The sequence below is a fragment of the Sceloporus occidentalis genome, unplaced genomic scaffold (genome assembly GCF_023333645.1).
Source record: "Sceloporus occidentalis isolate IW3139 unplaced genomic scaffold, rSceOcc1.0.p SCAF_7, whole genome shotgun sequence".
In the NCBI taxonomy this organism is placed as follows: Eukaryota; Metazoa; Chordata; class Lepidosauria; order Squamata; family Phrynosomatidae; genus Sceloporus; species Sceloporus occidentalis.
Genome location: NW_028316987.1, coordinates 80,964,183 through 80,988,010, shown reverse-complemented (window position 1 = coordinate 80,988,010; position 23,828 = coordinate 80,964,183). Strand labels below are relative to the sequence as shown.

The window sequence follows — 23,828 nt, the reverse complement described above, 5'->3', positions numbered from 1 at the left end:
ATTTTTTAATATGTGGATTTTAAATTGTTTTTAAAACTTTATTGCAAACAGTTTTAATCTGTTAACTTTGGAAGTTGCCCTGGGTCCCACCCTGGAAGAAAGGAGGCATATAAATGAAGTAGATAAATATAGTTGTATAGAAAGAACTAGCAGGTTTTTAAAAACCTAACACCTTGTTTCATAAATTTTACTGATAGCGGATAATCTAGACTGAATCTGAAGAGAGGAGTGAAAGAGAGAGAGAAAAAAATGGATTCAGAGTAATGATTTTTTCTGGATGAGCCATTTAAAACAAAAGGCATGAGAAAAAGCAATACCATGAAAGCAGTGGGCAATGACAAAGTTAATTACAGACAAATTAACTTTTCCTAGGAAGTGCCTGACAGACATGCATCAACATGACAAAAAAGGTACACAGGAATCAAGAACAACAAAAGGTTAGAGACTTCTGCACAACACAGAACCAAGCAAAGCAAAAAAACAATACATAACATAAAAATGACACCCAAATGCCACAGAGTGTTCTACCACAAAAATTATATTCCACAGCAGATTTATTTTGCTGTAACAGACACAACTGAAAATTAACAAAGGTTTCCTAAAATTAAAGCAAAATAATTTCACCCTGCTTTTAACAAAAGACATGCTTTATTACAACTGCCTCTCCCAAACCAAATTTCCTGTCTAAAATACTCACAAGTAAGAGAAAAAAGTATGTAAATCATGTCCATTTTGTACATTCAATTATAACAATTAATTTATACAGAAAATAATGTTTCATAATTTGGAAATTTTTCAGTGCAAGTGATCACTTAACATTCTTATCAAAACAACAGCTTGTAAGGGAGGTGGGGAATTCTAAAAAGCTAAAAAAAATTATTGCCAAACACCACCTTAATAACTCCCATCAGGGAAAGTACAAAAAGTACTTCATAATGGGTGCAGCAATTTATATCTCCCTGGCAACTAAGAGAATGAAACTTCTTTTGTATAGGTAAGGTCATCAGAATGGCAAATTTGTATTTCTACCTGTTCATCAAGTAATAGTAAACTTCATGGATGTCATCAGTTGTCCCCAGTGTAGCATCACTATCACTATCATGCAGCAGAAGGAATTACAGCCAGTTTCAAATCAGCTCCCACCTCTAAGTGGTAGAGGTTAAACTGTCTGGCCCTCTGTCAACAGTTGTTCTAAAGGCCAAAACAATCTAGGAATGCAAGTGTATGCCAGCCAAGGGTGCTTTTAAGATATGGCTAGGCTTTGAATTAACCACTGGTCAACATTTGTGCAGAGACATGCCACTACCCTTTCCCCCAGCAATGTGATGAAAAGGTGCTCTGCTTCATATTTGAGGACCTATTTAACATTTATTTATGGAAACATCATTTTGATGAGTTTGCCACCCCCTCTGTCCATAATCCACCCTGTCAATTGGTTTTGAAATTAATTCCAATCATGAGTTTTTCCTAAAATACAATACCTATTTTTCATAAGCCTTAGCTCTCTTTTACGCGTTGCTTCTTCTGCTAGCTGTTGTGGGCTATGCAATGTTCCTGGGGAAGCTGCCATAACGACCCCCTGAGGTAAGGCTGTGGTTGGAGTTCGGATCTGGTAAGTTGGCATGTCACCAGTAGCAGCTGTAATTAAACACATACATAAAAGGATATTTTTAATTAAAAACATGAGAAAGTGGCATTTTTGATAACAAACCTAAGACTGATGAAGAAGCCCCATGGAGCATCAAAAACTTGCATTACACATTTTATGCAGTTTGATTGGCCAATAAAGGTATTATACTTTTGTAGATTTTGTTGGATTTTGCTGCATGGTTAACACAGCTATTCCTGAATATGAAACCTAAGACCAGACTGCCTCATGTTCCAGTAGGAACCATAGGTCAACACGCTATTATCCTGACATGAAGGATATCCATGGAAATTTTCTTTCAAAGTACTGTACACAAATATAAACTCTAAGGTAAATAAAGAGGTAGAAAAGATCAGGCTTCAAAAATGATAGCTGTAAATTATTTCCCCATCAGTTAATTGTACACAAATTATTTTAATCAGTGGTGTAAACCACACATATTTGTATAAAAGATAATACGACCAAAACCGTATTCTTCCTGTAGGTAAATATTTTATTGCACATTCCATCAGAAAACATTTTTCAAGACCCCCCCCTTCCCCAATAGTATCTTTTCTCACTTAGGAAAAAATAAATGTTCTAAGATGGCATCTTCCACCTAACATTTTTAAAGCTGTTTTATGAAAAACAACAGTATGTTGCTATCTTAATCAGAAGCACAGTTTCAATGGTTCAACAAGCTTTTATTTGGTTAACTAATCAATGAGATTAAGTCCTATTTTAGGGAGACAGATGGGTTACAATCAAATGAAAGAATGAATCGGTCAACAATACGCTGCAGCTCTACTAAAACCCTAATGGAAACAATACCTTTGTCAGCTGCTTCCAAATACAGTAAAACGTTTAAATGCCCTATCTATGCTTCTGTGGACTTTATTTTGTTTCGTAAAAACAAGTCTCAGCACAAATGATGATGCCATTTGTCATCACTTTCATTTTAGGGTTCAGAGAAAATAGTTTACTTATGATGGAGTCTGAAAGAGGAACCAATGTAAGCACTGATGAAAAGGCATCTATCTATAGCTCTACCTGGCTTTACACAAAAGATTGATACCTGACTCCTCAGCATCATTCAAAAGAAACAACATTGTTGCACATGACAGAAGGCAAGTCAAAATTACAGAGCTTGGGGTGGGGAGAGGGGGTCTTTACTCCATCTAGCCTCAATGCTAGCTCAATCTAGCAAATGTAGAGCTAGAGCATTCACAACAGATAGATGATCAGCTTTACCTGTAAAGCCTCTAGTGCAGAATATGGTTCCATTATTGAATTGTACTTGACAGTAAAATCTTCCTCACAATGTTAGCTGAAATATAACTTCCTGTTACTTAAATTTATGTGATCCAGCCTGACCTTGACAAGTCTTTATCTCCTTCTTTATGCCTTCCCTTCAGGTAGCTGAAGGGTATGTTTATCTGTTCCTCCCCTATTTTTCTGTTCTAAATATATGTAAATATATTCCTTCCACATCCATATGTCATTATGTGACTTCAAGTCAACACTATTTATGATGACCTCATCATGGAGTCTTCTTGGCAAAAAATTTTCAGAGGTTTTCCACTGCCTTCCTGTGAAGCTAAGAGAATGTGACGTTCCTAAGGTAGCCCAATGGGTTTCCATGCCTGAGCAAGGATTTGCACCCTGGTTTATATTAACTGCCTTTGTAATCATTTGAACTGACTGGTCTGAATTTGATTCAAGCCAGATGAAATGTTTATAGAATGGAAAAGACTCTGCTGGATCATACCAAGTGATCTCCTTCAACATAATTTTCTAGGAGTGATTAGCTGGATGTTTCTAGGAAGCCCAAAGCAGCACAAAGGTCACAGCCCTGCTACCTATTTGGCCCTCAATGGCAGGACATAAGGTTCATTGTCTGTTTAAGCAAACTTTGCTCTAGATTGAAAACACATTTTTTGCTAAAGACAGACAGGGGGAAAATGGGAGAAAAAGACATCATTGTCTCATTGGTTTCCAGGAATACATGTGTCCCCTTTTCTATGAGACATGGCTACTGTTTGAGAATCTAGACTTCCTGGAAAGCCACTGAACTTAAAACTAAACAGCAGTGTTAGAAAAGTGCTTCTCAATTTCTGGATTCCTTTGTTAAAAATAATTCTAAATAAAAACTAAAAATAACTACTTGAGATATTGATTTTTTTCTTGCTCAAAATTATTAAATTAATCAAGAGAGTTTGTTGCTTACTCTGTCCATTGTTCTCAGAGTTTACTGCTTCCTGAGAGCTAACATGTTGTTAACTGCTGTCAAGCTGACTTCAACTTATGGCAACCCTATGAATGAGAGACCTCCAAATTGTCCTGCCATGAACAGCTCTGCTCAGGTCTTGAACACACAGGGATGTGGCTTTCTTGATTGAATCCATCCACCTGCAATCTTTCTCTTTTCCTACTGCCTTCTACCTTATCAACCATTATTGACTTTTCTAGGGAGCCATATCTTCTCATGATATGGCCAAAGTATGACAATCATAGTTTGGTCATCTTGGCTTCTAGAGAGTTCATACTTGATTTTCTCCAGGACCCTTTTATTAGTCTTTTTACCAGCCCACAATAGGACTGTCCTCCAGCACCACATTTCAAATGAGTTTATTTTCTTCCTATCAGCTTTCTTCAGTGACAGCTTTCACAACTATACATAGAAAATGGAAATATGATGGCATCGACAATCCTAACTTTAATATTCAATGATGTATCTTGACACATCAGTGAGAAGTAAATCCTTCTTGATACATCTCTAGTCTTCATTACTTAGGATAGAGTGCCGAGAGCACATAGCTGTTGCAAGACTGCTTCTCTGGTCCTTGACTTCTCCCAACCATCCACCCCACTCCCCAAAAGCCATGTCTCTCCAGGAAACTGCCAATAGTGGCAATTCACCTTTTGAATAACAATTTTTGAAAAACAGAAGTGGAGTTTTCTGTTATTTCTTTTCCTTTGGGTTTTTTTTTTTGGGGGGGGCGGATTTCTTATAATCTGCTTGGTTTCGGGGGGTGGGGTGGAGCAGGATTAGAAAACCAGTCATAGACCTGCAGCAATAGTTGACAATCCTAGTACAGAGGAAATACCATCCATCAGAAGTAATGTTTCTCCCTGACAATGCCATAGCACTTAGATTATACTGGATGTAAGCAGTATACTACTTAAATGATAAGCAATAGCAACAGAAATAACAAAACACATGCAAGAACCTATACATGTTATACAGATCATGTTGCAACCTTTCAGCACAATGTACCATGCTGAACATATAGTCCATTAGCTAACACAGAGGGAGAGTTTATAAGGGTGGCTTGGCACTGCATAAATGAAAGCATTAGCTTTCTACCTCTTGCCATTACTTAATACTGCTGGTGGGACCCATGTAGACCCAAAGGCATGCTTCACAAGTGAGGATTGCAAGTTCATGAAGCCTTGCTGCTTTCTGCCTTAAAATGCCCCCAGTTTCCCTACAAAAAACCTTAAGAAAAATAGGAAAACAGGAAAAATAGGAAAATAATGGAGGAGCCCATCAGCACAGATAATGGCAAATTAGTGGGAGGTGGCAAAAGGTGATCAGAGCAGCGTGGGATTACTGAGTAACTTTATGATGGATGAAAGTGATGCATTCCTACTGTGTGTAAATGGGCTGGGCTAAGGATCTATATGTGAGGGAAAATATTTGGGGAGGCTGCAGATTTGAGGAGAGATAGATAGAGTGGGCATGTACTGTGTGTCTGGGTGACAATCTGGAGATAGAAAAGTGGGGAGGTTCAGTAGCAAAATGGACATTACTGAATTCAGAGTTAACAGAACACTGCTTTGATGAGGGGTCTGAGTTCATGTAATTTGGAGAGATCTTCCTATTGATTTAGAGAATTAATTAACCTTAGAGGAATTTGTTTAGAATTGATCAGGGAAAATGGGGTTGTCTGCTGTGAAACTGATGTTTTGTTGCATCAGGGAACAATTCCTTTAAAGGGGTGGTTTTGCTGTCAGCCCCATCTTGGGAAAGTTACCTGTTCTTCAGCTGCATCAGACTGCTCAACTATAAAACCAGTGTTTTGTGATTGGGTATGGCCATCATGATAGTCATTTGTAAATGGGCGTTATACCTCCACTCCGTTGGTAGCATTTTGTGAGAGCACTCATAACGCTTTCTAAACATTTTACATGTGTTTACTGACTCCCAGAGGTTGAAGACGTCCCATATGGCAGGGAACGTTCAGCTTTCTGAGTCTGCAGATCTTTTTTGGAACTCTTGGCTTTTTTAAAAACAGGGTAGATGTAAAAGATTACTCTTCAAATGGAATAGAACTATAGCTACAGAATCCTACAGAGGCCTAGAATGGCATGTTTATCCAAACAGATGGAAGCTTTTATTCTCTCTTATGACCACTTATCATTAAAAGTATAATAGTTTGTTGGCTTTCTAAATTTCCTGGGCTGAAGCTCACTGCTGCTGAACACTTAGGAGGATGCAAATATAAGTAAATATAAAAATAAAGGCCTTTGTTTTTCCTTTAACCATACATGTCACTACTACAGCAGCCAGTTCATCTGCATTCTGTGGTCAGGGCTGCCATGGCTGAATCATTTGCAAATGAAAACACTGTTAAATTTTATATAAAGTTTATCCAGATGCCACTAGATTATATGTTTCTTTTCCAGTATTAACAATGTCTATGTGAATCATCACTATTGTAATGAAAAACCATTTCAAGATGGAGTGGCACATAGGTGATTATTCACATTCTGTTAAATTCCTAAATATTTAATTTCATTCACTCTCAATCCTCTTGGTAACTTTGGTCTCAGAATTCTGCCATCTTCAACATCATGCAGACTAACAACAGGCATTTATTTCAAATGATAAAATGGGGAGGGGGAATGTTCTATCCAGATGTATTCATGAAGACATGTGGATTTCCATCTGCTTCAGAAAAGCTAAATGTCAGAGTGCAATCTGGTAACTTTACACAAGCAAAATTAAGATTCTAGAGAGCGACACACTTCTTTCTCCCAACTACAGTGCAAAGCTTGTACACATTCAATAATAAAATACAAAACAGGTATGTATACCTAAGGCTTGAATACTATACGGTACCAATATATCTGAGCAAGTGAACTGTAATCCACAAGACCATCTGCTCAAATAAATCAGTCTTAAGGATGTTGCAAGACTCTTTCCCCCTTCTTTTTTTAAAACATACTGAAACAGATAAACATGACTAGCACTTTGATCACTGACATCTAAATGTCTTAAAGTCTTGTATAATAAAAACTGAAGAATAAACAGATGGCACCCCTGGAGTGTTAACACATGCAACCCCAAGATTCAGCCTGAGATATCACAAACACATGGGACAACAGCCATTGTTCTTCCAACAACTGTCAGTGCAACCTGAAACCCATTTGGCACTTAGCATGGTCTAATCTCAACAAGCCTGTAAAATACTTCCTATATTTCCATCTGAAGTTCATCTGAAACTGGAAAACTATTGGCCTTTCTCACCATGGACAATTCTCTCAATCCCTCCTCCCCTTTCTGTTGTTCTGCTTACAGGCAGCCTCAAATATAAATTCTAAAGAAATCATAGGACAAACACATTTTTGAAGTCCAAACCTGGTTGGTCAACTCTTTTTTAAATTCCATTACTTGGTGCGTCTACTCTATCTGAGACTAATGATTGGAATTAGGCCCTTTAGTCAGCCCTAATAAGTTCTGACCTTAAGGTTGCTTCTGTATCTTTCCTGGCATAGAACAATATAACTATTTATGCACAACATTTACAGTTTGAGAGTTTGTTGTCATAGAAACCGAAACAGGCAAAAATAAAAATGAACTGCATTGCTGCAGTTTTTAAATAATTTATAAAATATCAATGGTAGTTATCTACCAAGGCCCAATGGTTTTTTTTAAAAAGCAATACTCCTGTAAGAAATTCTAAGTCTTGACTCCCTCCACAGACTGCTGCTTTTAAAAAAATTAATCTGTCACTGGGTACTAGTGGAGAGCAAAAACAGGCACTACAAAATAGAAAGAAGAGGTCTGCCCACCACCCCTGCCCCCCTTCTAAGGCATGTGCCTTACCAGAAGGATTACAAACTTTACTCAAGTCTTCCACACAGCACCTACTTCTTTGCTCCCATGAGCCTGAGATCTTTAAGCCCAGTTAAGAAAAGAGATTGCTGGATAAACCACAATAACAAATAAAACTCAAGCAACAGCATGCAGGCTACTGAATAACACTATCAAATGTGCCAGCAGTACTAGATGAAGCAGAAAGGAACTGACTAAATCACAGCATGACTTGCAGCTGACGTCAATGTGTCTGCTGTTTGTGGAGTTTTAAGTTTTCCAGCCCCGTTACTGAAACCTGATTCCAGGAAATCTAGTGACGTCAGCCTTTTGAAGTCTATTAGCTGTGGAACAAACCATTTTTCAAGTGTAGGAAGGACAAAATAATAAATTATCAGCCAAAGAATAGTCAGAACATCCACTGATCCCCTTGGTTTTATTTTTTCCTCACATCTGACATGAAGGCTACAGGATTGATTACACAGCTGAACAGAACATAATCCACAACTAAACTTCATTTGCTAATATATATATGAAGATGCAAATTTACATAGACTTTCAAACAGGTTGCTTGTTTTTTATTGTCCCAATGAAGTGAAGCTTCAGTGCTCAAGCTAGCAAGAGAAAGCAGAAATACCTAAGTCTTAAGAGCACTAACTCACCCACTATAAATGCTGCATCAGCTCAGGAAATATTAAATCACTTCACAGTACAAACAAGGCTTGACAACTAGCTGCTACAGACCAACAAGGCTGTTACTAGAAGTTCCAGCAAAACAGAGAGTTTGTGATCCTTCCTGAAGTTAAAACTCCCACTGAAGTACTTTAAATGGGATTTCAGCAGCCTAGCTATACACAACACTACAGTCTGAATTTCCTCTTTTGAAAAGGAGGTGACAAAATAGCCTACCAGTTTCATCTCTCGTTACAGCCATGACCAGCGTCTGCTCAAAGATTGCTCCTCTGCCACCACCGGCTGAACATGAAATGTTCCAAACAAGCAAGCATGTGCAGGATTACAAGCCTCAGCACTGACATCATAATGACCTCACTAGCCTACCCCGTCATTAATGTGCTTTTTCACTGGAACAGCTTGTTGAAACAGGAGTCCAGGGAAAACCTTTTCTAGCCTTCACTTCAGCTTTTTATATACTCCTCCAAAGACAAAAGCACACACAAAAAATCAGAACTATAAATCAAGATGCTCCACAGATGCGAAGGCAGAAACTATTCCCTTGCCAATGCTGTTCAAAACAAATACTCAGAAAACTGTACTTTAGACAATACTGGGATTTTAGGGTTGGCACTATGTTTATTCTGTGACATCTTTGACTTTTACAAGGATGTAAGAGCCTTCTCAACTAGGATCACACGCCCACCTAGTTCCACATCCTGTCTGCTACAGCAGCCAAACAGATGCTTATGGAAAGCTCACAAACAGAACATAAAAAACAACAGCCTTCCCTCCATTGTTTTCCAGAAACAAATACTGTATTCAGATATACTATCACTAATCCTGGAGGTATAAATGAAGTCAGCCTAACTAGTAGCTATTGAGAGCCTTATCTTTTATGAATTTATCTAAACCTCTTTAAAAACTAGGTTACAAAGCATATGTAGCAATGCAATCCTATGCCCACATATCTAAAAGTAACTTTCACTAAACTTAATGGAACTTTCTTGTGAGTAGAAACGTCTTATATTGTATTCTATGTGCACAGCACGAGAACTCTTCTATCAGTTATTGCCTCACATATGCTCCCTTTGACAGAAAAATATTGGCAGATGATGTAAACAACATGGATCCATGAAATAATTTCTTTATTATTAGTGCCTTTAGAAGAAATTGATTTTTTTCACTCATCCATTCTCTCTAACCTCTCATCAATCTATTTCTTTTTCTTCCTCTTCTTCATTATCACCAACATGCACCGCCACCAAAACTACCACTCTGCTGCTGCTACAATTATGACATCTTGGTGGTTGGTGTTGTGTCAATTGTATTTGGCAGTTGGGGTTGTGTTTACTTAACAACTCTATCATTCCCATGGAATTGACAAAAGGAGTCAGATTGGCTGATGGCTTTAATTGTGGAGTGACAAAACACTAACAGGATTGATAGGATTTGAGACAACCCCTAGATACTCAGACAGGAACACAGCCTGGGATGAAGTGGAGGTGTTGTCTTCAACTTCCATTGCGATGGGACTTGCTTAATCTCCATTGAGAGAAAATGTAAAGAGCCTGGGGTAAGCAGCAAACCCATTAACCTTTTATTTTAGTAACATCTAGAACTCCCATGTCTTTGGGGCAGCATGCCTTCTCATACGTGTAACTTCCTAGTGTTCCAAAGGTCATTGTGACTTCTTACAAACATGGCTGACATTAGACAGCAAATATGAGAATATGAAACCCCATATACAGCAGGAGGGGTGTAGGGTATGCTAACAATATTTTGTGCATAAAATTGCCACCATGTGCTCTGACATATATACTACGGCTCTTGTAGTTCTCAGTGAGACAAATCTGCTGTAAGCTTCTCCAGTTGTGCTGAACAAGTGTCAGACCAACACAACTGAGCATAAAAATGTGAGCACAATCTTTAGTACTGTGACATCAAACACTTGTGTGTGAACCTTGTCCTTGGCTGATGAAGACAGTGATGTAAGTAGATTCCTTGGGCACTAGTGAATAGTTTCCCTCAGGGATCAATTCTGTCTATAACATTTAACAACTACAACAACTAAATAAAACAAATTATTATTATTAAATTATTACTAAACAGCATCACTGGTGGATTCACCTCTGCATAAGTGGTAAATCCACTCTGAATTTTACCTCCTCCTGCAGCTGCTCCAAGTGGAACAGGTGCTCTGCCAGTGATGAGCAAATGTGGCACAGTGATGAGGTATAGTCCAGCATTAAGAAAGCTTCTGTTTAGCTTGGAGCAACTGTGGGAGCAGCAGCAGTAAACTCCACCCTTGATTCTTTGCCCCATGCAGCAGATCTACTAGCTACTACCACCATGAGAAGTGTTCGAGAGTTTGGAATGCTCTATCCCAAATACACAGATGACACATAGTTCTTTTTTTTTCTTTTTTTATTCATGAAAGCGGTTGTTATTCCAGACCTGAACCTACATGAAATGGGCTGAATTAGGGCTCAAAAAGAACACTTAAGGTAGACAAGACATATAATTCACGTCAGCAAGGAGACAGAAGCCAGAAGAGAGATGTGTTTGAGCTCCCCTTGAAAGGCCAGTTTTGCTATTCAAGGGTGTTCTTGGATTGAGCTAGCAATCTCGGAGTGTAGCTAAGGGGGAGGACAAAACAAGGACACGGCTTCTCCAAATGGGAATTCTCCCCCTCAAATGAAATTTTCCTTCAGTCCTCAATTTTCTACCACTGTAGAGAGTAAGACAATGAAACTAGAATGAAACTAGTGACAATGAAACTAGAACTCTTATATTATCTTCTTAAATTTGTCTGCCCTTTTATATAAATGTCTGAACTGTAGTTCTAAATTCTCAAGAGAAGTTTTAGGTTACTGCAATAACAGAAATTTGAGGACAGAAAATTTCATGGGGAGTGATTCTTATTTAGAATGGACAATGCTCTCATTTTGACTCCTCCCTTCTCCAGCTACACTCCCATACAGCAAATCTGGAGTGCTATCATGTAGTTTAGGCTGGGACGCCAACTATTCCCATTCCTGAGGAAATCCTGGCTATAAAAACAGATGCCTTATTTACATCAAGACTGAACATCTCTTATTTGCCTTACATGGGCCTAACTCTGAACAATCTTTAGAAGCTGCATCTGGTCAGCATGCATCCATGAGATTGCATTATACCTACCCTGAAATGTTTGCATTAATTGTCAAAATGCTTTCAGACACAACTCTAAATATTGGTGATTACATTTAAACCCATGAATGGTTTGAGAACAGGAAACCTGAAGGATCACCAATTTATACAGCAATCTAACTGCTTCCTAAAATCAAAAGAAAAGGCTACATATTATTTTTATTCAGTTGTTTTATCTATCACCTCTGCCTCTATAGTCTTACTGCATTGGTATTTTTACTGTATTTTCTAGGTCTATGGTATTATGCTGTGTTGTGATTTCAAGCTGAGGATATTAGACTAAGATCCTGTGTGCTGCAGTCGCTAGAATGTTGGACTAGGACCAGGGAGACCACAGTTCAAAATCTATACTTGGGTCTAATCTGCACTGCAGAAATAATGCAGTTTGGCATCACTTTAACTGCTACAGCTCCACTATATGGAATCCTAAGATATATAGTTTTGTGAAATATTTCAACTACTCTGGCAGAGAGCTTTAGTGCCCCAACATTAACTACACATCCTAGGTCTCCACAGGATGGAGCCACAGCAGTTAAAGTAATGTCAAACTGCATTATTTCTGCAGTGCAGGATAGACTCCAGTCAGGAAGCTCACAAGGTGGTCTTTGGCCAGTTATTATTTCTCAGGGTTGTTCTGAGATAAAAATATGTAGGAGGACTATATACACCACCTTGATATTCCTAAACGCAAAGTGAAGTATAAATGTAACAAATAAATAAAATTTATTTGAATAAAATTATTTTGATGTGCTTTAAGTGGGCACCAGAAAGGTGGTGTATAAATGTCTATATAAATAAATAAAACAAACATCTCCAGAAGATAGAGAAACCTGTATTTTGATAGGAGCCCTATTCATAGATCAGCAAAATTGTGATAACCAAGACACAGGTAGCACAGGTTCCATACAATATAACCCCATGTATAACTGAGAAGTACAAGCTTAAAATCCAATATTGTTTGGATTAATGCCTCATAAACCTCTAATATTTTTGGTAAAGGAATATAAATTATTTGAGCTCCATGTATTCACCATGTATTTACACATTACCAAGCCAATGTAGAAACAGAGAGCAGACAAGATCCTATTGCCCTACAATGCAGTCTCCAAAGCACATACCCCTTAAAATCTCTGACAGTCACAGTCACACCAACAGAATCATATTTCCTTGTAAAATGACAAGTGTCATCTGTTTTTCAAATACCTTACTCACTGTGTCAGGTATTTTTCATGTTTTAGGTGCATATTTAGTAGGCAAAAACAAACTGTTAGTCTCCAACAGAAGAGTTGATGAATCAACAGAACTCACAGAAATGTTAACTTAACAAGATTCACTCATTTATTGGGGCTTTAACTGGGGCTGACAATAGGATTTACACTTTCTAAAGTGAACAACAAAAATGTGATAAACAAGCATTCAGATATATAATAATACTAATTAGCAGGTTAGAACTGGCTGTGGTTTCTTATAGAGCACTCACACAATGGTAAAACTGGGCTTCTTGATGTAGGCTGTGTAAGCTGTCCCTGTAACACTAATTTCCAAAGGTGCAGCTACACTAACCTTTTGCAGCAAAACCACTCTGTGTCATCGCAAACACTAACAAATTTAATTCAGTAGAAGCACGGTCCATGAGAAGAAATGCTTCAATAAATGTGTTAGCATTTAAGTTGCCAAAATTAGAGAAGCACTGTCAAGTCTGTAAAATCTTAGTATGTTAAATAAGTTGTCACGCTTAATTTTAAAATATGTGGTATATTTTAACTAATGATGGCTTTCTGTTTGGGTCACAGCAACATCTGAATCTTAGAAGGCATAATTAAGAGTTTACTGGTATTTGCCCATATGACATCTTGCTTATTTATTTTATATCACACTTTTCTCTTAATATAAGACCCAAGGTGGATTACAGCACAAGCTAAAGTTAAATCCAGGTAGAATAATTTAAAATACATTTTAAATAAATAAATAAATAAGCAAGCAATCCTATAAAAATAAATTTAAAACAGTTTAACATTATTTAAAACATAGCAATAAAGGTAAAAGTATAGCATTCCCCATTAGAAGACGTTTCTGCAACATCTAGTTAAAAGCCAAAGCCCTATCACATAAAAAGGTCTTTCCCTGACAATGGAACAAGTACAGAGAAGGTGCCAACATAGATTCCCATCAAAGAGAATTCTGATAATTTAAGAAACACCTCCTACACACTGTATCATAATGCAGAAATAAAATCTGCACACTTTTTCACTTTTCACAGCTTTATATAACCACTGAATCAGAAATAAAATTTTCTTTATCAACTAAATTACAATCACCACAGTGTTATTTTCTTTGTAAGGACCTGCCTGAACTCTATGCTCTGCTTCAAAAACAACCTTCTGGTCTCAATGAAGACAGAAAACTAGATAAGTAATGTGTAATAAGAGGGTCCTTTCAATGGTGGCACTCAGTTTATTGCATACCCCCCTCATAGTACAGGAGGAAACATGGGATAAGTGTTGTCCCTGCAGTGCGGGGGGCGTAGCTTCTAGGGGCAGCATGTACTCCCTCCCCACATGCCGCTCCATCCTTTTCCTGATGAGGAGAGGATGGGAGGCATGGAGGGACCATATGCAGGGGAGTGTAGGGATGGTGCAGGGGGGATGTGTGCAGGGATGGTGTGGGGGAGGGTCCAACCTTCTGGGGCATCACTCAGTGCAGGCCGCACAACCGCACCCCCTTGTGATGCCACTGCATGGGGAGTCGTTTAGGCATAATGACAAGGCCTTTTCATTCTCCAAAACTTTTAACTGAGTGTCTTATGCATTTGTTGCTTTTCCACAATTTTTTTTAAATAGTGTTCACTGTATTTATTTAACTATGATTTGGAAACCATAGATTATCAAAGATTATCATACAATCATAGAGTTGGAAGAGACCACAAGGGCTATCCAGTCCAACCCCCTGCCATGCAGGAAATCACAATCAAAGCATCCCCGACATATGGCCATCCAGCCTCTGCTTAAAGACCTCCAAGGAAGGAGACTCCACTACACTCTGAGGGAGTTTGTTCCACTGTCGAATAGCCCTTACTGTCAGGAAGTTCCTCCTAATGTTGAGGTGGAATCTCTTTTGCTGTAGCTTGCATCCATTGCTCCAGATCCTGCTCTTTGGAGCAGCAGAAAACAAGCTTGCTCCCTACTCAATATGACATGCTTTCAAATATTTAAACAGGACTATCATTTCACCTCTTCACCTTCTCTTCTCCATGCTAAACACCCCCAGCTCCCTAAGTCATTCCTCATAAGACATAGTTACTATTAGATCCAAGAAATCCACTTAAGATATCTTGCACATAGAAAGGGATACATAAAACGTTTTCAACAGGCATACATTTTAAAGGAATTATTCCACCTAAAACAATAGAAAAAAGAACACACCTTGGACAACAACTTGACTCCCAGGTACAAAGAACTGTTGTGTGCCATCAGGTGTTTGAGCTGCATATTGTACAATCGTTGCACCAGGTTGAGGAGCTCCTGAATTTGTCATTGTTAAGGTCTGCAACCCCTGGACGCCGTCAGATGCTGGGTTAGAGATCTGGATTGCTCCACCTTGGGCTATAGCAACTTAACAAAAACAACAGATTTGTTAGACAACAAAAACAAGAGTGTTTGAAAATATAACGAACCCAATCATCCCCAAACAGCATACTGGGCATTTTAGTGTGACGTCAGAGAATTAACAGTATGTCCTACAACATCAAGTTTAAGAATTAAACTACAAAACACCCCTATACTCTACTATTTTGAAGTCCACAGTATGGAAGTTCTGTTTTGGTCTTGAAACGGAGAAGAGACTCAGCCTCCACTAGGGCTGTTTTATAAGCAACACACATTTCAAAAACAAGAAGGCATATGTGACTTCTTACAAGGCAAGTGCCTTTCTGGCAAATTTGATCTATTAACTTTTGTCTACAGGACACAGCTAGAAAAACACAATAAAATCATATTTTGGTCCTACCTTTCTTATTTATTATCCAAATGTACTTTGTTGAATCTTTTTTAAAAAGAGGTTGCAAACCCAGTATTATTTTATAAATGAAATGATTCTGGGGGGGAGGGGGGAACAATTTATATCTCATGAAGAAATCAGTCCTTAAAGAACATTTCCAGAATTCTACAACTTCTAGGAATCCTTCAGCCAGTGACCATCCTGGCTCAGTAAGTGTGAGAGCTGTGATCCAAAAATTACTTTTCAGAGTTCTACCAGAAACACAGGAAAAACTTCGGGTAAGCTCAAGCAAATGTAAATCCACATGGCTTTCTTTCTGTCACCTTTAGTCACTAAGGAATAGCCTTGTTAACTCTCTCCTGGAACTCTGAATATCATTGCAAAGTACCCACTTCTCCCATTCCACTTCCTCCTTTGGCACCAGGAAAGAGGACAACAAATAATTCTCATGTTTCTTCTTGCCCTTCTTTTGAATATTCCTCTCCCCACAAATCCAGGGTCCATTTTGAGTCATTAACTTTGTTTTTATTGCTAAACCAAGGAAAATGAATAAAGTGAAGAAACATTTGCTCTTTAGATGATATACTGGAGGGGATGGGGCACAGTTTTTGCCATTACTTTTCAGAGTTCATTGCTACTCCCCTACAGAACATCTCAGAAGTGTGTAGAGGAGACCAGATGTGATGTGGACTACTTCCAGTCATCATTTTCAAATGTTCTTATTTTTGCATTTTGAGAGGAGACAGCGGGTCCCTAGGATGGGCAAGGTAAACGGCTGCATTTGTGGACAATGTGGGGGTATTCAGCATTCTCTGAAGATGCCAGCCACATAAGTAGGCAAAACGTCAGGAATAAACTTTTCTAGAACATGGTCACATAGCCCAAAAAACCCATAAAAAACTAATTTCGGGGTAATTTAGAGCAGGAGATTTTCAAATGAAAAATCAGCCAGAAATCAGCTTGGGGGGGAGGGAATGGCAGGGGTGGGGGGTGGGAAGGTCCTATGGATTTAGTGGATGTGTAAGTAGAATCTATGGGTTTCATACATCCCAAGGATGCTCCAAAGCAGAATGCTAAAAAGTAGATTTATGGTATTTCTACAGAAAAAAACCCTGACGCAGACAAAATTTGTAGAAGACCCCACGTAATCACCAGGATTTGAGGTGCATCTTCTTTCAAATTCCCTTAATTTCAGTGGTGCAAAGTTCAGGATTAGCTCCCAGTAGATGATGCAAAACAATCTAATCATGAATTAATTAAGCCTCTTCTAAATTATTATGATGATGATTTACTTGGCTAAATTTATGCACTATGCAAGGCCATATTTTGGAGGAAGGCAATGGCAAACCACTTCTGAGTATTTCTTGTCTAAGAAAATCCTATGTCTTAATGGGGTCCTCATAAATCAACAGAAGACTTGAAGGCACACACACACACACACACACACACACATATCCCTTAGGCCCTAAATATATTATGAGATCTATGGTTTTGAATTCAGCCATATAAAGAGACATCAGTATGGTTCAGATTAAAAGAAGAGAAACAAAACACCCAAGGTTTCATTTTTACTTATTGTAAAAATAAAAGTGTGGGCAAGTTGAGTTGTTGGGGTTGCATCGTTCAACCCCTACTCAGCAGGGGCCACATCTAACCTCTACTGCTGCATTCTGTCAGAGAAGCACCTACATAAACTCATTTTAAAACAGTACATTGGTTTAACACCTTTAAAAGCTGAACTGCACTTCAGTACATTGGCTCTTAAAAAGGAAATGCAACTGTCACTCAGGTTTCCTTTTTCCCCTCATCTCAATTTCTGTATTTTATTGGGGGGGGGGGGGGGGTCCAAGCTCCATTTTGCTTTTATAAACAATAGTTAAGTACTCTCTCAGATGTTACAGAATACATACTGTATTGTCCGGTGCTAGTCTGATAAAGGCTTGTTGGAACTGCCATGGCAGGGATGCCAGATGGTGTTCCTTCTTCCTCTGGCTTTGCTTCTTCAATCTTAGTGACACCGGGTGCATCAGAAGAAAGTTCATTCAGAATTTTTCTGATAAAAATATATATACACGTACACATTTAAAGAACTAAACCATGAAATGAAGTAATTACTTATTTTAAATATAAAAATATTATTATTACTACTACCTAAGATGATGATGATGATGATGATGCTTACCTATATGAAGGCCTCCTTGAAAGTATCTCCCTCCTCTTCTGCGAATCAATTACAACGTCTGACTCTGTAGATTCGTCTGCACTTGTAGCTGATCCCACCTAAAATAACAACATTTTGGAAATTAATCTTTTCAGATTCAAGCTTGGTAACATACATTTACCAAGCACTGATGTTATAGTATAGAAACATATAAACTACAGTACGTTTCTAAACAGCCAATGAATTGTAAATGTACAAGGTTTTCTGCCTAGAATTCTGCATCACTGTCACATCCAAAACACATGACCCAACTTTCTAGCACAGAATGAAATACTAAGAATCTGCTTCATGGGATTTTAAAGATAGTACTTTACAATTTAACACTGCATTGTTAATCATAAACAGTAGTGATAGTCTAGCAACAATTTGTATTATTTTGGATCTTATGTTGAAACAAACTCATGGCTGCAAATTTAGATGCTCCAATATACCTGTCAAGTCCTACCCACAGAATGATTTCTCCCTTCTTACTACTACATCAAATGAACCACGCATATACAAGATCATCCATTTTCCTTACCAGTAGAAAACTCTATTATCTGGTGCTGCTTGCAAGATGCTGCACAAAATACAGAGGCAGCACAGTGAGTACATAGGATGGGGGAAAGAGAAGGAAATAACATAAGAAAGTATGTGCAGATGGACTAGGACACTTGAAGAAAAATATTAACAGTGGCAAATACCTATCTCGAAGGGATAAAGAAAGAGAAAATGATCTATATGTAAAAATATACTAACATGAAAGGAAGATTGGAACAAAAGAGCACTAAGACCAAGTCACACTCTCTCAGCCTCAGCGGAAGGCAAAAAGGCAAACACTCTCTAAATAAAAGTTACCAAGAAAAACTTATGATACGTTTGCCTTAGGTTGCAATAAGTCAGAAATTACTTGAAGGCAAACAGCAACAACAAAAAACCAGAATAACTTACATGGAATGGAACTAGATAGCAGAGGAAGAAAGCGGATCAAAAGTAAAATCTAAGCATAATGACAGATAACATCAAATAGGGATGGGCAACTATGTGGGTGGCAAAGGCCAATTTTCATCCCCAGTGTGGCTGCACCCTGCCTCTCCTGTGTACCCCAGAAGTGATGTCATTTTTGTTCACTTTTTCCAGCCAGTTTTGGCTGTTGTTTGTTTGTTTTGTTTTGTTTTTTGTTTTTTGCACTGAGGGGTATGGGACTCTGGGGAGAGATTTAAGGGAAACTAGTGTTATCTCCCTCCTGAGGGAGATTCAGTCTGCCCAATCTCTACTGTCTTCCACAGGCAGCCAAAGTCCTCCCTACTTAAACAGACTTTCAGGCTTAACTGCCCTGGGTAGAGGGATATGCAATCAGGTGTGCTGTTCTTAGTATGCAATATGTACTGTACTTAAATTGTCTGACTGTTTTAATGTTAATGCCTTAAAAGTAATGTTTTAATTGGATGTATGGTTTAAGGCTTTTTAAACTATTGTACTCCATGTTGTTTTTGATGTTTTGTTTTAATTTATATCCTAAGCCATTCTGAGTCCCATTTGGGAGGCAAGTGAAATATAGGCTCATTTTTTTTCTTTTGGGATTGGGGACTAGGGGCTCTCTGGGGAAGAGAGGGCTTGGGGCCTTTATTCAGCCCACAGCCCACATTTTCCCCACCCCCAATATAAAAAGGTAAACACTAATACCTGAGGTGGATTCAAAAAGAAAAAAAGCAGCTAGTTCAGAGAATTCCAACAAAGTGAAGGGAAATGCCTTTTTGTAGTAGAGCCAAGTGAGCAAGAGAGATGACAGGAGAAGATGTAGACAAACAATGCTGTAAACAACAGCAAAAGCATAGATTACTTTTAACAGAAGATAAAAAGGAATGAGCAAAAGAAAGGAAGAAGAGAAGGGAGAAGAACAAATCTAATTAACCACTGGGCTCACTCTTTCTGCAACTTCCTTCACTCTACCTTGGGATGGGAATTGTGTAGCCCTCCAGATACTGTCACAACTCCCTGCAACCCTAGCTAACAGTGCTGCTGTTGAGGAGTGCTGAGATTTAAAGTGCAATGACTTCTGGAGGGCTGCACAGTACCCCCTCCCTCAAAAATTTCCACTCTCCATAATGCTTGAATATTTATTATTATTATTTGCCACTCTTGCAATTTCAACACATCACTTGTAACCTCACCTCCACTATTTCTAACTCAGGGATTCTACATACAGCCCCAAAAGGGCAGCCTCCAGCCACTTCTTTCCTATGGCCCTTATCCAGCCTTTCCAGTCTGAGATTATTTACCCCCTCTTCCCTCAAAATATCCCTTTTTCTGTTGAGAAATTTAAATTTCAAGCCTTCAGGAAAAGACTGTCTTGATGGTTTCTTTTTTCTTTTTCTTTTCTTTTTTGGCTGAGGAATGGCCTAGGACAGGGATGATTTACGCAAATAATAAACAAACATTGCTACATTTACTTGTACTAGTAAAAGCACTGAATTGTACCTTTCCTTACTTCTCTAGGCTAGAAATAATTTAGCTCCAACTAAGGTAGACTCTCTGAATCAACAGGACTTGCATAGATGTTGATTTAGCAAATTCCATGGATTCAGTGGTCCTAGCTAGGATGAAAAACTGTTTTAGCCTTTTATTCTTAACCTCTAGAGTGAAACCAAACATAAGATAAAAACATTTCATATAATGGAAATGCATGTGTGCATACACACACACACACACACACACACACACACACATGAACACATATATCAACATCAAAAGTATACCACTAGCACTGCTGTAACAGGAGACTGCCAAATTCTATAGAATCTGAACTGAAACAGATCAAATTTATTGAACACCACTCAATGTGGGTGGTTAATGTTGCAAACTGACATGACAACACAGGACTGTTTTACTGTATTTCCTAATTATTTTTCAGATTTAGAAGATTTCTAAATCAGAACACCACCATGAGCGCCAAAAATTTGCTTTGTAAAAAGAAAATACAAAGAAGAATGTGTCTAGGCCTTATGAATGGTTCCTTATTATATTTGTAATTCCACAATATATATAGATCCATACTCTATGTGAATGACTGTACAGAACTGTTTAATCATTCATACAGGCAAAACAGCATATAGAGAAAGGATCATAAGCATTGGATCCATCTTATATATGTGCCTACATCATCTGGCTGGAAATAAAACAGTTTTTAAAACTGTAAGCATAAGAATGGTATTAATATGCTACTCCTAGACAAGAAATAAAATATTAGTGAGTTAGCAGTCAACCCGACATTGGACCTTATCACACATGGGGGGGGGGGGTTGCAGCTCAGATCCGCAGTCACTCCTGTTGTAGCAATGCAAAGCATGATGTTTTTCCACACCAGATCCAGAGTCACTCCTCTCTAGCAATGTGGACTGAGGTTAAAACGTGATGTTTTTCCACACCTGGTTGCATTTCTGTTGTCCTTCCAAAGTGAGGGGCAAGCGAAGTCAGTTCGATTCCAAGCCAGTCACGTGATGCGGACTCAAGCAAAGGGGAGTGAGAGCACATTGTATTACCACACCAGAGCATACTTGTAGGGGTCAACGATTCGAATCACCCCCCCTTGCACATGCTCAGTGGGGCTCTGGACACTGTCCTCCTTCCCTGACCCCTCCTTAGCTGTTATCCTTCATCGGGGTCTAGGAGAAGGCAGGGGATGATGGGATAGGTGGCTGGAGGTTGCTGGGGCCAGGATCAAGATGCAGGAGCAGTCAGGGGATGATGGGATAGGTGGCTGGGGGTTGCTGGGGCCAGGATCAGGATGCAGGAGCAGTCAGGGGATGATGGGATAGGTGGCTGGGGGTTGCTGGGGCCAGGATCAGGATGCAGGAGCAGTCAGAAGATGTTGGGATAGGTGGCTGGGGGTTGCTGGGGCCAGGATCAGGAGGATGCAGGAGCAGTCAGGGGATGATGGGATAGGTGGCTGGGGGTTGCTGGGGCCAGGATCAGGAGGATGCAGGAGCAGTCAGGGGATGATGGGATAGGTGGCTGGAGGTTGCTGGGGCCAGGATCAGGATGCAGGAGCAGTCAGGGGATGATGGGATAGGTCGCTGGGGGTTGCTGGGGCCAGGGTTAGGATGCAAAAGAAATCAGGGGATGATGGGATAGGTGGCTGGGGGTCCCTGCGGCCAGGATCAGGATGCAGGAGCAGCAGGGATGATGGGTTAGGTGGCAGAGAGGGTGAGATGGGGGATGCAGGAGCAGTCAGGGGATGATGGGTTAGGTGTCAGGGTGAAGGAGAGGAGCAGATGGGGTCTAGGAGAAGGCAGGGATGATGGGATTGGTGGGAGGCTGAAGGAGTGGAGCAGATCGGGGTCTAGAAGGATGCAGGGGATGATGGGATCGGCTGGTTGGCAGAGAGGAGGAGATGGCATGAAGGAGGAGGAGGGGGATGACGGAGCAGGATGCAGGGGCCAAGGGGGGTGGCATCGGAGTGCTTTTCCACACCAGAACAAATCACAGTGCAAAGGCAGCCTAGAAGCAAATTCTCTGGAGTCACTTTTTTCCCGTTTTTACCAAAATGAGGGGTGACTTCAGAAACGCCGCTGAAACAATTCGCAAGGGGCTCCCATAGAAATCAATGGTGTCTGATAAAATAGTCCCTTTATGAGGTGAAACCGCATCGTTGGAAGTGCAATCACAACGGAAGTGAGCTGGAACTGAGCTACAAAACCACCCAAAAGCTCCGTGTGATAGACTCCATTATGTACAAGGAAGTTCTCATGTCCACTGTTGCACAAAGATGATATGTCTAAGCTGGCAAGTGAAGGTTAAGCAAAACCAGAACCACACAAAAGAGACATTACTAACCTGAACAGATTGCAACTGTGGTGACTGAATAACTGAAGGCTGGGTGGCTTGAATCACTCCCTGTACATGGACAGTTTGACCAGAAGGCAATTGTACTACAGTTACTGAAGGAGATCCCCTTCCTGTTGTTGATCCGGCCACAGAAACCTATTACATTAAGAAAAATATCATGAAGACATTAGTCAATATAAGCATCTTAATATCAGTGCTAGCAAGATAATACTCCAATTTGACAGTAAGCTGTTATTTTTGGTAGTGCAGCGGAGGTCTATTTTCTAATATAGTGAAAATTTATCACCACATCTATTGACAATTTAGACCAGGGGTAGGCAACCTTTTTGAGCTGGGGGCCGGGTTGCTGTCCCTCAGACAACGGGGGCCGAAGCCAAAAAATAAATAATTAAATAATTTTTAAAAATTAAATAAAGAAATAAACCAGGACAAATGTTGGACAAAATTTTCAAATGGAGGACACTTTTTAAAAAATGGAGGGCACATGAAAAAATTTGCTGATTTTTTAAAAAATGTTAATATAAATGCATGTTTCTGAGGCTTCTATAGACAATTGACCCCCTTGCCTGCCGCTTGCCCCCCCTTGCCCGCCTCCTCCTGATAGGCTAAAGGCCCCACATCCTCACGCGAGAGACCAAAGGCTCCGGCGGCAATTGGCGGCAGGACCGGGCTGGGGCCAGTCCCAAGGCCTTGCCGGGCCGCATCCGGCCCGCGGGCCGCAGGTTGCCTACCCCTGATTTAGACAATTTAGTCTGGGTATCATCCATATTTGCGCTTCTCAATTCAGAACATAACAATGGCACATGGATTTCTCCCCAGTCAAAATGGAAAAAGCTTTTTTGGTTGAAATGAATCTGAAAGCAGATATATTACCTGCCACAGAATGGAGATTCAATAGCACAACTAGTGTGCCTACCTTTACCACAACTAATGCTACAGTAATTGTTATACATTGCTAAAGTAAATCTTATGTTCATTGTACAGAAGAACAGAAGGCAGAACACTAGCATCTTACCAAAGGCCAGCCTACATATTCACATTTCCTCCACTGAAGCCAAATGGCTAATACATTATCCTTCCAAGCAGTTCCTTACACAGAAATTGTTTTTTTAAATTACAATGGCAATAGTTACATCCATAATGTGTCAAAAGTGTGAGGTATGAGGAAAAGTATGTTGATGCCAAGATAGCCA

General features: G+C 39.5%; 1 protein-coding gene across 5 annotated transcripts in view; it reads right to left on the bottom strand.

Annotated features, from left to right (window-relative positions):
• The window catches only part of CREM (cAMP responsive element modulator), a 41,247-nt gene that overhangs the window by 4,158 nt on the left and 13,261 nt on the right, over positions 1-23,828 (bottom strand). For 3 of the 5 annotated variants that reach the window (XM_089533499.1, XM_089533498.1, XM_089533497.1), the window contains exons 3-7: positions 22,624-22,770; positions 17,770-17,867; positions 17,498-17,640; positions 15,014-15,202; positions 1,482-1,638 (exon numbers count right to left, since the gene is read on the bottom strand). In XM_089533499.1, coding sequence (XP_089389625.1) covers positions 1,482-1,638; positions 15,014-15,202; positions 17,498-17,640; positions 17,770-17,867; positions 22,624-22,770 — 734 coding nt within the window. Of the gene's footprint in view, positions 1-1,481; positions 1,639-8,636; positions 8,698-15,013; positions 15,203-17,497; positions 17,641-17,769; positions 17,868-22,623; positions 22,771-23,828 lie in introns of those variants that run through there. The other 2 variants (XM_089533500.1, XM_089533501.1) reach the window with 1 other exon arrangement.